Source organism: Cydia amplana, chromosome 5 (genome assembly GCF_948474715.1).
Source record: "Cydia amplana chromosome 5, ilCydAmpl1.1, whole genome shotgun sequence".
Classification (NCBI taxonomy): Eukaryota; Metazoa; Arthropoda; class Insecta; order Lepidoptera; family Tortricidae; genus Cydia; species Cydia amplana.
The window spans coordinates 20,368,592-20,382,165 of NC_086073.1; the positions used below are offsets into that span (position 1 = coordinate 20,368,592).

The 13,574-nt window shown below is 39.9% G+C and overlaps 2 protein-coding genes across 2 annotated transcripts in view; one reads left to right on the forward strand and one right to left on the reverse strand.

The window, feature by feature from the left end:
* The window catches only part of LOC134648366 (protein lifeguard 4-like), a 357,077-nt gene that overhangs the window by 88,322 nt on the left and 255,181 nt on the right, over positions 1-13,574 (reverse strand). The gene's annotated exons all lie outside the window — the stretch shown is intronic.
* Positions 3,995-5,986, forward strand: LOC134648300 (protein toll-like). Its single transcript, XM_063502791.1, has 3 exons — positions 3,995-4,133; positions 4,579-4,743; positions 5,121-5,986. The coding sequence occupies exons 1-3, from the start codon at positions 3,995-3,997 to the stop codon at positions 5,984-5,986; spliced, it is 1,170 nt and encodes a 389-aa protein (XP_063358861.1).

Genomic DNA, 13,574 nt, shown 5'->3' on the forward strand with positions numbered 1-13,574 from the left:
TACACGACCAATCCAATGAACCGAATGGCCGAAATCGTGGAAAGAAACTTAAAAGTGGAACTCTCTGGAATCAAAATGAATTATTAGGTGGGGGAAGAAAAAAAACCGGCCAAGTGCGAGTCGGACTCGCGCACGGAGCCACCACCAGCACCATCAACAAAAAATAGAGCGAAACAACCAAAAAAAGGGTCACCCATCCAAGTACTGACCCCGCCCGACGTTGCTTAACTTTCACGTTTGTTGTATGGGAGCCCCACTTAAATCTTTATTTTATTCTGTTTTTAGTATTTGTTGTTATAGCGGCAACAGAAATACATCATCTGTGAAAATTTCAACTGTCTAGCTATCACGGTTCGTGAGATACAGCCTGGTGACAGACGGACGGACGGACGGACGGACGGACAGCGGAGTCTTAGTAATAGGGTCCCGTTTTTACCCTTTGGGTACGGAACCCTAAAAAGTCCTTGCATAAATTCCTACAGTTTCGAAAGTTTTTTCTAATCAATATTTAGGGTTTACAGAAGTCCACGATACGATAATCTCCAGTACCGTAATTGAGCTCTTCGTGAAATTAATGACCTTAGGGTCAAAATGATGTATAGATAAATAATGGCCTTCAGAGAATAGAACCTTGAGCCTGATTAAGATTTAGCAATTTTTTACGGTTATATTTTTATTTTTATGGTTTTTAAACGACCTTGAAGATCGTCTTGTTGATTGGCGCACATCTTTCTCACGACTTTCACTTCATTTCGCATGCACCAATCAGCGTGCGCGTATTCAAAACCATATCAAATTGTTTGAGGCCCGTTTCTCAAAAGCTTGTAACTTGTAATACAAGTGGAAGTCCCGTTTTGACAGCTTTTGTTAAAAAGGGACTTCCACTTGTATTACAAGTTACAAGCTTTTGATAAACAGGGCACTGATTTGTGTTTGTATTATTTATAGAGATTCCGCCAAGACGTTCGCCTTACCAACTTTCGGGCTATGGTTCTAGATTTACGATAATGACTGACGGCCACAGTCAACCATTGACATCAATTCCCAACGTAAGTGCACAATTACAATTACTACACAAAACAGCAATAAATTCAGGTAATTATTAACTTAATTAAAAAAAAAATTATGCAGGGTGACGCTATTTTATTGGTAAGGTAAGGTCAATGTGGCTAATTCAGTCATAGGGGCTATTCCGTCTAGTCCCTACTTTTGACGGGTATTTTGATCCGCTACTTCTGATGCTAACTGTACTCGTTTCATATGAAACTACACTTAAATAGGGGTCTATATTGGGTCGCATAATAATTCATTGTCCTAATGCAATGGTAGAGTCTGTGCGGAAAGAGAAAAATCGTGGAATGTATGGGGCCCAATACATTTCACGACTCTCCTCTTTCCGAACAGACTCTACGAATAAAACTCATTACAGTCATTACGCATAATTGTTATTGTGCTGAAACTATTAACATTTCTCAAAAATTATAAAAGAAATCTAACCTAACCTACCCTGTTCTACACAACCTATGCAAAATATTTTTGAAAATTACTTTCTGTTTCAGCTGGAGAAAAATTATGCGAAAAGAGTTTTATGCGTAAAATTACATTAGGACAATCAATTATTATGCGACGAGATTCCTATCCTTCCCCTTAAATACCTATCAAATATCGTTAAATACGATACGATAGGTACGTAAATTGTTAACACGATCATGTTGATTGCAAACAGAAATGTGCGGCGTACAACGCAGAGGTAGCCAGGCAGACGATAGAGGTATGCAACGAGTACCCTACCCCCTACGGGCCCCAGCCCCTACCGCCGACAGTCCAGGCCCTCGCTAACAACGTGCTATCACCTGTCTTCGCCTCCTGTGGCGACGACACTGAGTGTGGACCTCTGCTTTGGAAAATCGAGCAGGACTGCAGAGTCCCAGTTAAACCACTCATCGCGGGTCTCTACTAACCATACAGGCCATACCAGTTTCCATACCAGTTAAGGATGACTGACGCTAAATCGGGCCGGGGCCGGGCCGGAGCTTCCGGCGCTTTGTTTTCTATAGAAAGCACCACGTGATCACCGATCAGCCGTCATATAAAATGACATGACGGACGCCTCGGCCCGGGCCGGTCTAGCGTGAGTCATCCTTTTTGTATGGGTTACAAGATGGAGGTTTGAAGGCAACTCGCTTCCAGACATAGTCATGTAGTGTTTTATAAATTTATCGTTGGTGTGTTTAATTTGCGTTTTGTTTTTATTTGTATTGTTGAAGTATCTTGTTTCATTTAGAATAAAATTAAAAAGTAAATAGAAAAATCCATCGATTCGCTTTGTGTCTCTCTATCACTTTTCCCTATTAGTGTGACAGTGTCAGTTGCGTTTTGATCGCTACTGAGCGTAAGCGACTGGCATATTGGCTACGCGGCCTGCGGTGCCCATTCGGTAAAATATAAAGGGCCCACTGATTACCAGTCCGCCGGACGATATCGGCCTGTCAGTTGTTCAGAACTGTCAACTTTTTGTTCTAACTGACAGGCTGATGTCGTCCGGCGGACTGTTAATCAGTGGGCCCCTTAAGGGCAGGGTTGCACCAACCATAAAACTGAGTAAAGTCAAACAGCAGTGAAGTATGAAATTTCTATACAATAAATAATAAGTAATTAATTTACTTGCAAGTCAGCGAAACAAGTATAATGTTGTTATAACGATAATAACAACTAGGGAATCTACACTAATACCATAAAATGGGGTGAGTAGGGCAAAACTGAAATTCAAACCTCGATAACATTTTATTTTTACATATGAAAACTGAATGGTGTAGGTATATAAGAAGTGTTCCGGACGTTTGTATTTTAGTTTTTATTTTATTTTGGGTAGTTCCATTTCATAACTTTGACGATAAAGAGGAAAACCCACCTCACCCCGTAGTGCCTCGTATTTGGGGTGAGAGGGGTTTTCATACAAAGGTGATTTTGGAAGATTGTTGGATCTATTTTTTTTTTATTATGCGTATTACTATAGCTCCATTTTAAATTGGAATACATTATTTTTGTAGCAGTAGCCTTAAAATCCCTTCTCACCCCCCTCTCAAACCTTCTCTCCCCATTCATAACCCACCTCTCCCCGCGAAACCTACTCACCCCGTTATACGGTACATTGTGTTAATCGCACTGAAGCTACAGGGAAGGAAAATAATAATATTCGATTAATGTCAGCGCGTTGACTAACAGTGTTCATAGGGATAACATTAAAAACTGTCGTGTATTGGATACGTACATAATAATTGGTATGTATTAAGAAACTTTTACTTTGTAATTTTGCAAAGCATTTAGCTGGCTTTTTTCCAGCATTAAATAAATACATAAATATTATAGGACATTCTTACACAGATTGACTAAGTTCCACAGTAGGTAAGTTCAAGAAGGCTTGTGTTGTGGGTACTCAGACAACGATATACATATATATACATATATAATATACAAATACATAACTACATAGAAAACACCCAAGACTCAGGAACAAATATCTGTGCTCATGTGAGCATTGCATGGTTCTTAGATATATTTTCCCATAATCGGTGCATCCGTTTCATTATGTTGGATTTGTATTTTTTATTAACAATTTATAACATTTAATTTCACCAAACTGCGCGTCATTACTGTCACAAATGTCTAAATTCTGGCAGCGACATCAATCCTGACATTTGCAGCTGCAATGCAGTCAGCAGTAATGTCGTGCTGAATCCACACGGAACCACTAAATATAGAAGATTCACTCTCTAACAAAACGCGTCTATTACGACAAATATGACCGCTAGGTGGCGCAAGCGCGAGCAGGCGTCCGTTCCTTAGCGGTGCGTGGCAACTACTATGGCTAGACACCAAAAGTGTGGGCTACATGTACTTGTAGGTACTTGTAGCGAGGCGACTTAATCGCGGAGTGAGCCACGCCACGGACTCTGGTTTTTTTAAATGTTTGTTTTAATAGTGACGCCGAAGAATGAAGGCGTTTGCTCTGTTGTTCGCGCTCGGCTGCGCGCGCGCCGAGCTTATGCCGAAGTGCATCTACTCTTCGTGCGTCACGCGTGACTCCAGAGACACCGACGATGGCTGGCTCTTGAAGGAGTATCTCCTTGAAGGTATGATAGATTTTATACTAACGTGAATCGACTAAAATTATTATGTGATTTGGTCAGGGAACTAAGTCGTCGACATAGCACAACGGATTAGCAAGCTGAAGTGGCAGTGCGAATCGGCAAACGTAGCGTAGGACGCCCTCAAACTAGATGGAGCGACAGCCTTTGCAAGGCGACTGGCAAGAGCTGGATCAGAGTTGCCGCAAATCGTGCTCAATGGCGTGCAATAGGAGAGGCCTATGTCCAGCAGTGGACGAGAGTAGGCTGATGATGATGATGTTAATGAAATGATTTGGTTTGTTTTGTTTTAAGTAGTCACACTATTATTATATCCTCAGTGTCGTCCACTGACCTACATTGAAACGAACGTTTTCAGAACGTGACTTATCTTGAAAGTAACTTCTTAAAACAATGATATTTCGCATAGATCACTTTCCACTTTTCCCAGGCGCGCATATGTCCATAGCGACTCGATCGGGCCACTACGCCGTACGTTGGTCATGCGGAGGCCTGAACCCAGCCGGCTACCTCGCGCCACGCTTCAGTAAGCCTTACGTCGCCTACGAAGTTGAGCTGGTTGACTGCAACGTTCCTCTCGACTCTTCTTACACTGGTATGTAATAAATCGATATCTCCATGTGTTGTTTTGTTATAACTTATCACATAATTTCATCTCGTACTGCACTTTCATCATCATCAAATTCAAACTCAAGCGTTTTCGCCTAGTTCCTATGTCACTTTCGGTCTGTATTATCAGGTGAGCTCTATTGCATTGTCAGTATTGACCGGTCTTTCATACCTAATCCTACAAAATTTGAGCACAATCGAACATCAGGAATTGGGTCAAAGAATTTACCTAAGACACATAATTTTAACTCTAACATAGGTACTAGCATTGCAAGAAATTAAATGCTCGCGTTAATCGCTCATGTCTAATAAAAGAAATTAAATGCTAAGTATTCAAAATAAGAATAATACTGTCTTCCACAGATCTCTTCAAGAGCCTCAATATAAACAGCAAGTACGCCAAATCCCTCACTATCAATTTAAGCACGACACAACCCCAAATCAGCCAGTGGTTTTCGACAGATAATCTACAGAAAATTAAAAATAAATACCAAGCTAGAAGTAACAACTGGCTAACAGCTGCTGCCGACGATTTGCCTAAAAATTCCTTAGAACATTTAACCTTGTGTGGAATCCCAATGACCACTGATCAGTTTATAAGTATACATAATATTATAAGCTTGACTTTAATTGAAACGGGTCTCGAAGAAGTGATGGATTTGGAAGAATTCTCTAAACTAACACGACTGGAGCTACGAGACCCATATTTGCTGAATGCAGAAAAGTTAAACACTACAAGCATTGAAGAGCTGGTTCTATACGCTCCCGATGCTGGACTAGCCGCCATGCCTCATGTACGCAACGCTACCTTTATAGAAGTCTATGTGATGGGAAGGTTATTCGGGAACTGCAGTAACTTAAAACATCTAGCTTTGATAGATGGGACGCTGTCTGTACTCCCAGATCATTGGTTAGTTGGATGCAGTGCGCTGAAAAGTTTGAAGATAACACAATTGCGGAATCTAATGCAAATACCTGGTGATCTATTGGCTGATACAACGGAGCTGCGATCACTTGATCTGAGCCACAACAGCTTGGAAACCTTGCCTGAGGGTCTGCTGGACAATACCAGAAGCCTGGAGTATCTTGACATTAGTGACAATCATTTGAAGTCCCTCCCTGCGAAGCTCCCGGTTTCGCTTAAAAAATTGTATGCATGTGGCAATTATCATCACTTTCCATTGGCATACCAAAATTTAAAGTTTTTGGAGGAAGGGGGTTGCATATAAATTAAGGTGCAATTTTGATACAACGAAGCTCAAGGGAAAAGCTTTATATTGTGTACTAAATTTAGGAATTGGGATCCGAAATTCATCCCCGACAAATCTAGAGATTTGTTATAGCTATTATAACTGAACCTATCATGTTTAACTTCTTATATTTATTATGCTTCATGATTTGATAACGACTTAGTAACGACGACCTAAATGGAAAACGTTTCGGTTAGTAAAATAAATACCTAATTCCAATATGTCTGTTTTTTGGAAACATAAAGATCACATTTAGTTTTTCGAGTTAAGGAAGTAGAAATTGTAGGTAGGTTCTTAATTTCTCTGAAGGGAATTGGTTACTTAGTCTTAATAAGTGTCATGTTTCGATTTATTGAATGTTTGGGCTTTGAAGGGAAGATAATAAAAATAACATTTTGCTTCGTGTTATGCGTTGTTCTTTTATACAGGCAGGTCATACGAAATCTATCCGGAAAGCGTCCCTGCTTAACGAGCCGGGGTTTGAACTTGCGATCTCCGGTTCGCAAGCACGCCTTGGGTACCCCGAGGCCATCCGCTCTTGCATTGTACATTCGGCGGCAGATAATTTTCCGGGACACACAATAGTGGGCACTAATTGCGGCCGCTCGTTAGACGCAAATTTAATTTAATGAACTGTCCAAATTGCAACCGGTAACGAGGTTAAGAATAGCGGGCCGGAGTTGGTTTGCCACTGGAAAACTATAGAGGTAGGTACCTATTAGGAATAAAATGCCTGCGGTCTCAACGAAACCGTGCCCGGCAAATAATTATGTATACAACCGGCAATAGTGCCTGCAATGCTGTTCTTAGACAACTTATGATATAAATATAAGATTGAGCCTGAAATGCTTATCTGACCTACAGTATGAACAATTGAACATACGCTTGCCATTAGAAAGTTTCGAATAATATTTCGATCATGTTTAAATTTGCATCATTAGTGAACTATCGAAAACTCAATAAATCCAATATATATTCCATGTTAAATACCTGGTATTTAATAATAGTTATAAAGAGCCAGTTTTCTCAAGCATCCTCAGATGTAAATGCGAGTGCGGCGGGTGTCCGCCGCCGTGTTATTATAATGCGGTCGGCGTCGACAATCCAATTTACTCCGAGTCCGGCGTAGCATGGCTTACTACAGAATAGTTACTTGTTGGATAAACAGTTCTAGAAAAATGCGAAACGCATTTTTCATTGGTGGTTTAAAATGAGAGCTTTAGTACGATTGTATGGCGACGGCTACGTTTGTTTGACAGTTAAATCGCTATACTTATTCGTAGTAGCTACTCGTACAATAAAAAATGCGTTCCTTCGGACTAGTATCAGAATCCCATGAACCGGGTAAGATCTTAAAGTATAATTGTTTCAGCTGCCACAAATGCGGTCGCTAATGCCGGTCCCTCATTGGCTTATACATCCACGGCAGACGTCGTTCCTCGCTTACAGACGCTGCATAAATCATCTGTCAAGATGTTAAAGGCCGGTGATGATGAGTCAAGTTAGTGCATGTAACGCAAGGTTGTGAACGTTCTTCCCTAAAATTCCTGCGGGCTCAGCACGGTTCCATTTTTATCGACTATCACTATGCCCGTCACTTTCGCACTTACATACTTGTTAGAACGTGACAGGCATGGTGACAAATGATAAAAATGTGACCGTGCTACTAGGGCTGGTTGTTTGGGAGGTGAATCTCGAAACACTTCCTCATGTTCAGAGCAGGGATGTTGCGAAGATCCTCATCCGCATCCGCAACCGCGGAACTTCCGCATTATTGTCAACATCCGCATCTGCATCCGCATCCGCATAAAATCGATGCGGAGTTTAATGCGGATGCGGATGTGGAACAGGTTGGTACAGGAACGTTGGCATCGGCGTAAGTGACGACTGCTAGGTAATTTAGTCATTAGCCAAAAAAACCTATTAGAAATGAGCAGTCAAGCGTGAGTGGGACTTAAAGTCTTAATAACGGAACCCTTGGAACGCGAGTCCCACTCGCACTTGGCCGGTTTTTTTTAATAAAAATTACTTAAATGTAATAATTGATGTTTTTTATGTATCTATCTTGACATCTACATCCGCACCCACGGATGTGAGCCTTTAAAAATCCGTATCCGCATCCGTGGATGTCAAAAAATCGGCATCCGCAACATCCCTGGTTCAGAGTGAACCTTCTGTCGTTGTATTCCAAGCAAGACTTGTCACTGAGAGCGTCCGCCGCCGGGCGACATATAATATGCACTCCCTCGGTTAGTTTTCTAGGTATATATTTACGTACTACAACTTTACTTCCAATTATTTCCATCTCCTCATACACATGAATAACTTGCCCCGTGTCCTGTATTCTCAAAGTTATTTTACCTTTCACTAGCATTTCTCCGCGACGTTTTCACGTATCAAAACCAGTTAAAACCCATTACAGATTGTTAAATCTGAATTGGACACCTTAACCCATTCACTGCCAAGACCACGTTACGTGTGTTCATTTTGTATTGGAAATTGGCACTGGAAGTTAGATTAAGCTTAATCGTGTATCATAAAAATCTGTAAACTTTTCAATACCTATTTGGCTTTGTAGGTAGGGATTTGACAAAGTCAAGTCATTCCAAGTATACTTTTTAAGTGATCAGAGGAAGGATAAAATTAGGGATCAGCCAGCGTTAATCAAGTTACAAAGTAATCCGGACCCGACACCGATCCGATCCGTGGAAGGATACGAAGGAATATAATTAGATTGTGTAGATTGCAATCGGGATTTAGATCATGTTTCATTCTGTTCGATTGAAATAGATGTTGTTGAAGGGTCTTACACATTTTATTGTAGGTATGCTCAATCCGTTATTTCCTGTAGACATTGCAAAGTTGAGAAAATCAAGCTAAGTTTTACGCAATAGACTTTTACATACTAGAACAAATTAAATTATTTTCAGAAATTATTTTAATTTGTTGTTATTTCAAGTAGAAACACTAGAATAAATTCGAGTGGCAACAGGCACCTGCCGCGATAGCAGAGGACGTTGGTTCGATTCCAGCCTGGGGCACTGGAGGCTTGGGTCACCTTTTCTTAGTATATGATATTTATTTCAGTTTACAATAGAATTTTATTCAGTACATGAGACTCAAATAAGAAAACTGGACAAGTGCGAGTCGAACTCGCCCACCGAGGGTTACGTACTTTTTAGTATTTGTCGGCAACAGAAATACATCATCTGTGAAAATTTCAACTGTCTAGCATGAGATACAGCCTGGTGACAGACAGACAGAAGTCTTAGTAATAGGGTCCCGTTTTTACCCTTTGGGTACGGAACCCTAAAACGTGATGCAGGTAGTAGGTACATATGTACCCAAGTAGTTGAATTTATTATAGCGTTAGACCAGTTCTTACTTATATATACTCGTAAGTATACAAAACGCGAGGGTTTCAAGTATTATATTTGAAACCAACTTCGAATTTGGAATCTTTTGTGTTACAATACGGTACAAATTAGAATAAGTTTTCCAACGGCTGTTAGGGTTGTCACGTTGGTAGCATTACGCATGTACGCGACATACAATCGATGTTCGAATGGCGTGAGTGAACGACTGAGTGAATGATTAGACCGAGAGCTTTTAGCCGATGGGTGCGTGTTACACCATGCTGTCAACAAGACGAGACCGCGAAACCATACAGGTGATGTTCAGATGTCAAATGCAGCTGCATTACCTACCTATAGGGAGTATTACTGCAATGTTCTGCCCCCAGAGTACAGTACTAGCGCCTTTCCTAAACCATAGAGTAACTTTATACATTCTGTGCTCTTTACTGGCCAGGCACTGAGATAAACGCTATCAAGATCGTAATTTACTTTCTATGCATCTCGCTCGTACTCGCATATTCGTGCGAGCGAGATGTACCTATAGAAAGTAAATTACGTAGATGTTACCGGACATATACATGTCCGTGTATGTCCGTTGGACACAGTCAGTGACTCATGGTGTGAGCTCTGTGTCCTCCATTTCTTAGTTTAAGTGCTATAGTACCTACGAGTGTAGAGACGGAAAAAGCTGAACAATGCATGGCATTTAAATAAATAATAAATATGGGACATTCTTACACAATTTGACTGACTGGTATTTGCAATGACAAAGCGTGACGGTTACTGGTAATGTACCTAATCATTAATGTAGAATTTCTATGAACATAATATATGACGAATGGCAAAAACACAATGAACACATGAACTAATAATTAATTCTAGTCTAGTCTAAACCCAAAAGCAAGTCAATAGGTAGGTACCTATGAGAAAGATTCTGATTGATACTTTTCAAACTCTCTAATGGCATGACCACAGAACAAGTTAGAATGAATAGAATGGCGATGCGAGCAGGGTACGTGTCGCCGCCGGTTTTGAGCAAACGCTCGCATGCTACTCGCCCGCGCTGACCGAAAAACGAAGTAAACATGCCTTTTGCGCCACAATAACCTTCAGATTAAGAAGCCAGACATCAAATCTGGCATCAAAAGGCGTATCCATTCACCACGCACACAAGTTTTTACTACCGTTGCGCGAGTGTTAGTAAATGTGGAAAGGAATGAGCGGCGACACCGGTTCCGATACTAACTGCGCGCGATAGCCATTCTAACCTCTTTAATATGTTCTGTGGGCATGACTTAATTTTATTTCGGGTTCAATACGGTGTAAAACAAGTCCATAACGCGCTAATACGATGCGTGGTTGGAACTGGAGATGTTCCACAGGAATTTGCATATATTTAAACATATGTGAGTGGATATCAGAGTGGATTTTGTAATTTATAATTTGCATTTAGTCGACTGCTCATAATAGCTTTAATAGAAAAACGAACACTTAAGTTTTAATATTGAATCTTCAGGGTGTTCACTTAAAATAATCATATTAACCGTATGACGATGATATAAGAGTAGGTAGGTATAAAAAATAATAACTAGTATAAGAAATAGTGAAACTTTTGCTAGGTACCTATTTAAAACAAGCAACAACGGTTGCACTCCGGGAGTGCCGATAGGAGTGAAAACTCACCTCACTATGTTACCGACGCCCGGTAACACGATACATACGTTTAGCGGAGGTATTCTATTTATTTATTATATATTATTATCATTCTCAAATAAGATCACACTTTTTCATTGACATGTATACCTATTTACATACTGCCATGACAACGTCAAATTATTTGAACATAGGTAAAGAGTCTTGAAAAGGAGTCCGCAACATAAATGTCAAATAACATTGAGTTTTTCTTTATTGATTTAAATGCCATCTAAATTATGAGTGGCCATCTAAACCTTACGCCCCTTACGGTCACGTGATCGCCTTACGCTGTCTCGAGTTTATCATTTTTTCCCCACCTCAAAAAGTGTCCAGCGCCGCTAAAGAAGTTTTCACTTCAAAAACAATCACGCCTGAAGAGATTTATAATTCGTTATTGATAAATCGACCCGATATTCCATGATATTTTTTAAAACTGTTCATAATTGCTTCACGCTAAATTTTTAATTGAATTGAAAAACTTTATTTCAGACATATTATCCATCTACTGGTTAGAAACAAAATATCAAAACAAAACAATAAAGATAATGTTAGTATTACTTAAGGCTAAAACAAAAACTTAAAATAATTTATTACCGCAGTTTGCATTTGAACTGAACTGAAACTCGTAGTTATTATAATTAATTTATTAAAAACAACACGAGATATATTCAGAGTAAGGCGGTGACAGGCAGACTGACATAGAAAAGCAAGAATTCAAAAACATAGAAAAGTATATAGTTATAAAGGTATAAAGGAGGTCGCACGCCAGCCAGTCGCCAAGAAATGTAAAACAAGAGCTTGATAAACCTTTTTCAAATTCACTGTTATACGTGACGTATGCGAGCACTCAATACGCCCAATAAGCCCAAAAACAAAAATCAAAGCCGAGTAGACCGTCAGTTTAGCCGCGTTAATATTTATCAGGCGCGCAACCCTGGAAATAATTCAACATGCACTCGCGCGCTAAGTGCCAACCCTATGATAATACTTCGGAAGAACTCGACTATACCTGTCACACGAATAGACACTGTAAGATAAGGGGAGAAGGTTGAAAAAGGTTTGAGGGTTGGAGGTGGTTGGGTCGTTTTGAAATGGGGGGAGAATTTCTTTCGGTTGTCTCTTATGCTTCGTTTGAATTGAACACGGATTGAGATGGTATGCGAGTAGGCTTGTGCGAGTTAGGTTATTAATTTACAAATTATTAGATGCGGGAGGTTTCAATTTTAGCTAATAGTATATATTTACCAAAGCTGTTCAATCTTTGATTCATTTATCAACCTAGTTTTGTTCATATTCTGAATGGAATCCCATTGATGGCTGACCAATCTGATATCATACTCTGTACCTATGTAGTTCAAACTTACTGCTGCTGTCGTATGTAAAGGAAAAGGACATAATAAATATCTGATTCGTAAAGTCGCAGTAATAAATAAAATAAATTAACATCAGCTAACGGAGTTGCAATCATTGATATACCTAAACACAAATGTTAAAAAAATCCTCTTTCGTTTAAACTGTGTCAATTGGTATAGAGAGATGGATTTTGCTTTCCAGAACCTTGACTTCTAATCTCACCCAATACGGTGAAATTATCAATTGTTGCTACAACGAGCAAGCTAAAGGTATAGCGAGCTGCAAAATTACATGGACATATTTGTACAGTCAAGTCAACTAAAACGTCATAGTCATTCGGTCAAGTAACTGGCTCGATGTAAACGCGGCTTGTTTATCCGTAACGCGCTGAATCTGTCCCAAAAACCCCGCGTACGGGTCCCAGTTCTACGTGGAGTGCGATTTAAAAATCTAGCCTCTTACGAGCTACGGTTATGATTTAAGGAAGGTGAATTGTAGTAAGTCAGGTAAGTACGTTTCTTTGTGACTTAGGAGCCAAGTGTTAAACTGCCACCATAAACATTACATTCCTTTGGAAATATGACGTTTTTAGTGGCCCACCACACTTTGTCATCTGAAAGACTGTGCAATTAGCTTAGACGTAGTCTTCGTTGTGCAATAATTTAAGTGTTTTGGGATGACAGATGCTGTCGTTGTTTATAACGCTAACCTAAGGTGTTTGATTATAATCGCAATTATCCACTCAAGTAACTGGCTCGATGTAAACGCGGCTTGTTTATCCGTAACGCGCTGAATCCGTCCCAAAAACCCCGCGTACGGGTAACAGCTCTATGCGGAGTGCGATTTAAAAATCTAGCCTCTTACGAGCTACGGTTATGATTTAAGGTGTGTTAGGGTTATTGTGATACATTTCAGGGTGAGTTGAGGTTTTCCTTTATTGATAAGCGGTAATTTCCCGAACAGGAATATGTAAGACCACTGTACTGTACGCATTGACAATACCTATCAAAAGTATAAATTACAAACTATTCCAAGAAATGCTTAAATACAATTGAGATCTGTGCCATTTCGTACCATACTACGTACAATATTTTAAGAGTCGCACGACTACTATCGAAGTTACGCTTTCATTTTAAAACGACAAGCTTAAATTACATTAAACT

Excerpts from the sequence above, each read along its gene's own strand:
- LOC134648300 (XM_063502791.1), top strand. The coding sequence starts at position 3,995 with ATGAAGGCGTTTGCTCTGTTGTTCGCGCTCGGCTGCGCGCGCGCCGAG. Across the intron at positions 4,134-4,578 it reads GAAGGAGTATCTCCTTGAAG|GCGCGCATATGTCCATAGCG; the intron begins GTATGATAGATT and ends CACTTTTCCCAG. Across the intron at positions 4,744-5,120 it reads TCTCGACTCTTCTTACACTG|ATCTCTTCAAGAGCCTCAAT; the intron begins GTATGTAATAAA and ends TGTCTTCCACAG.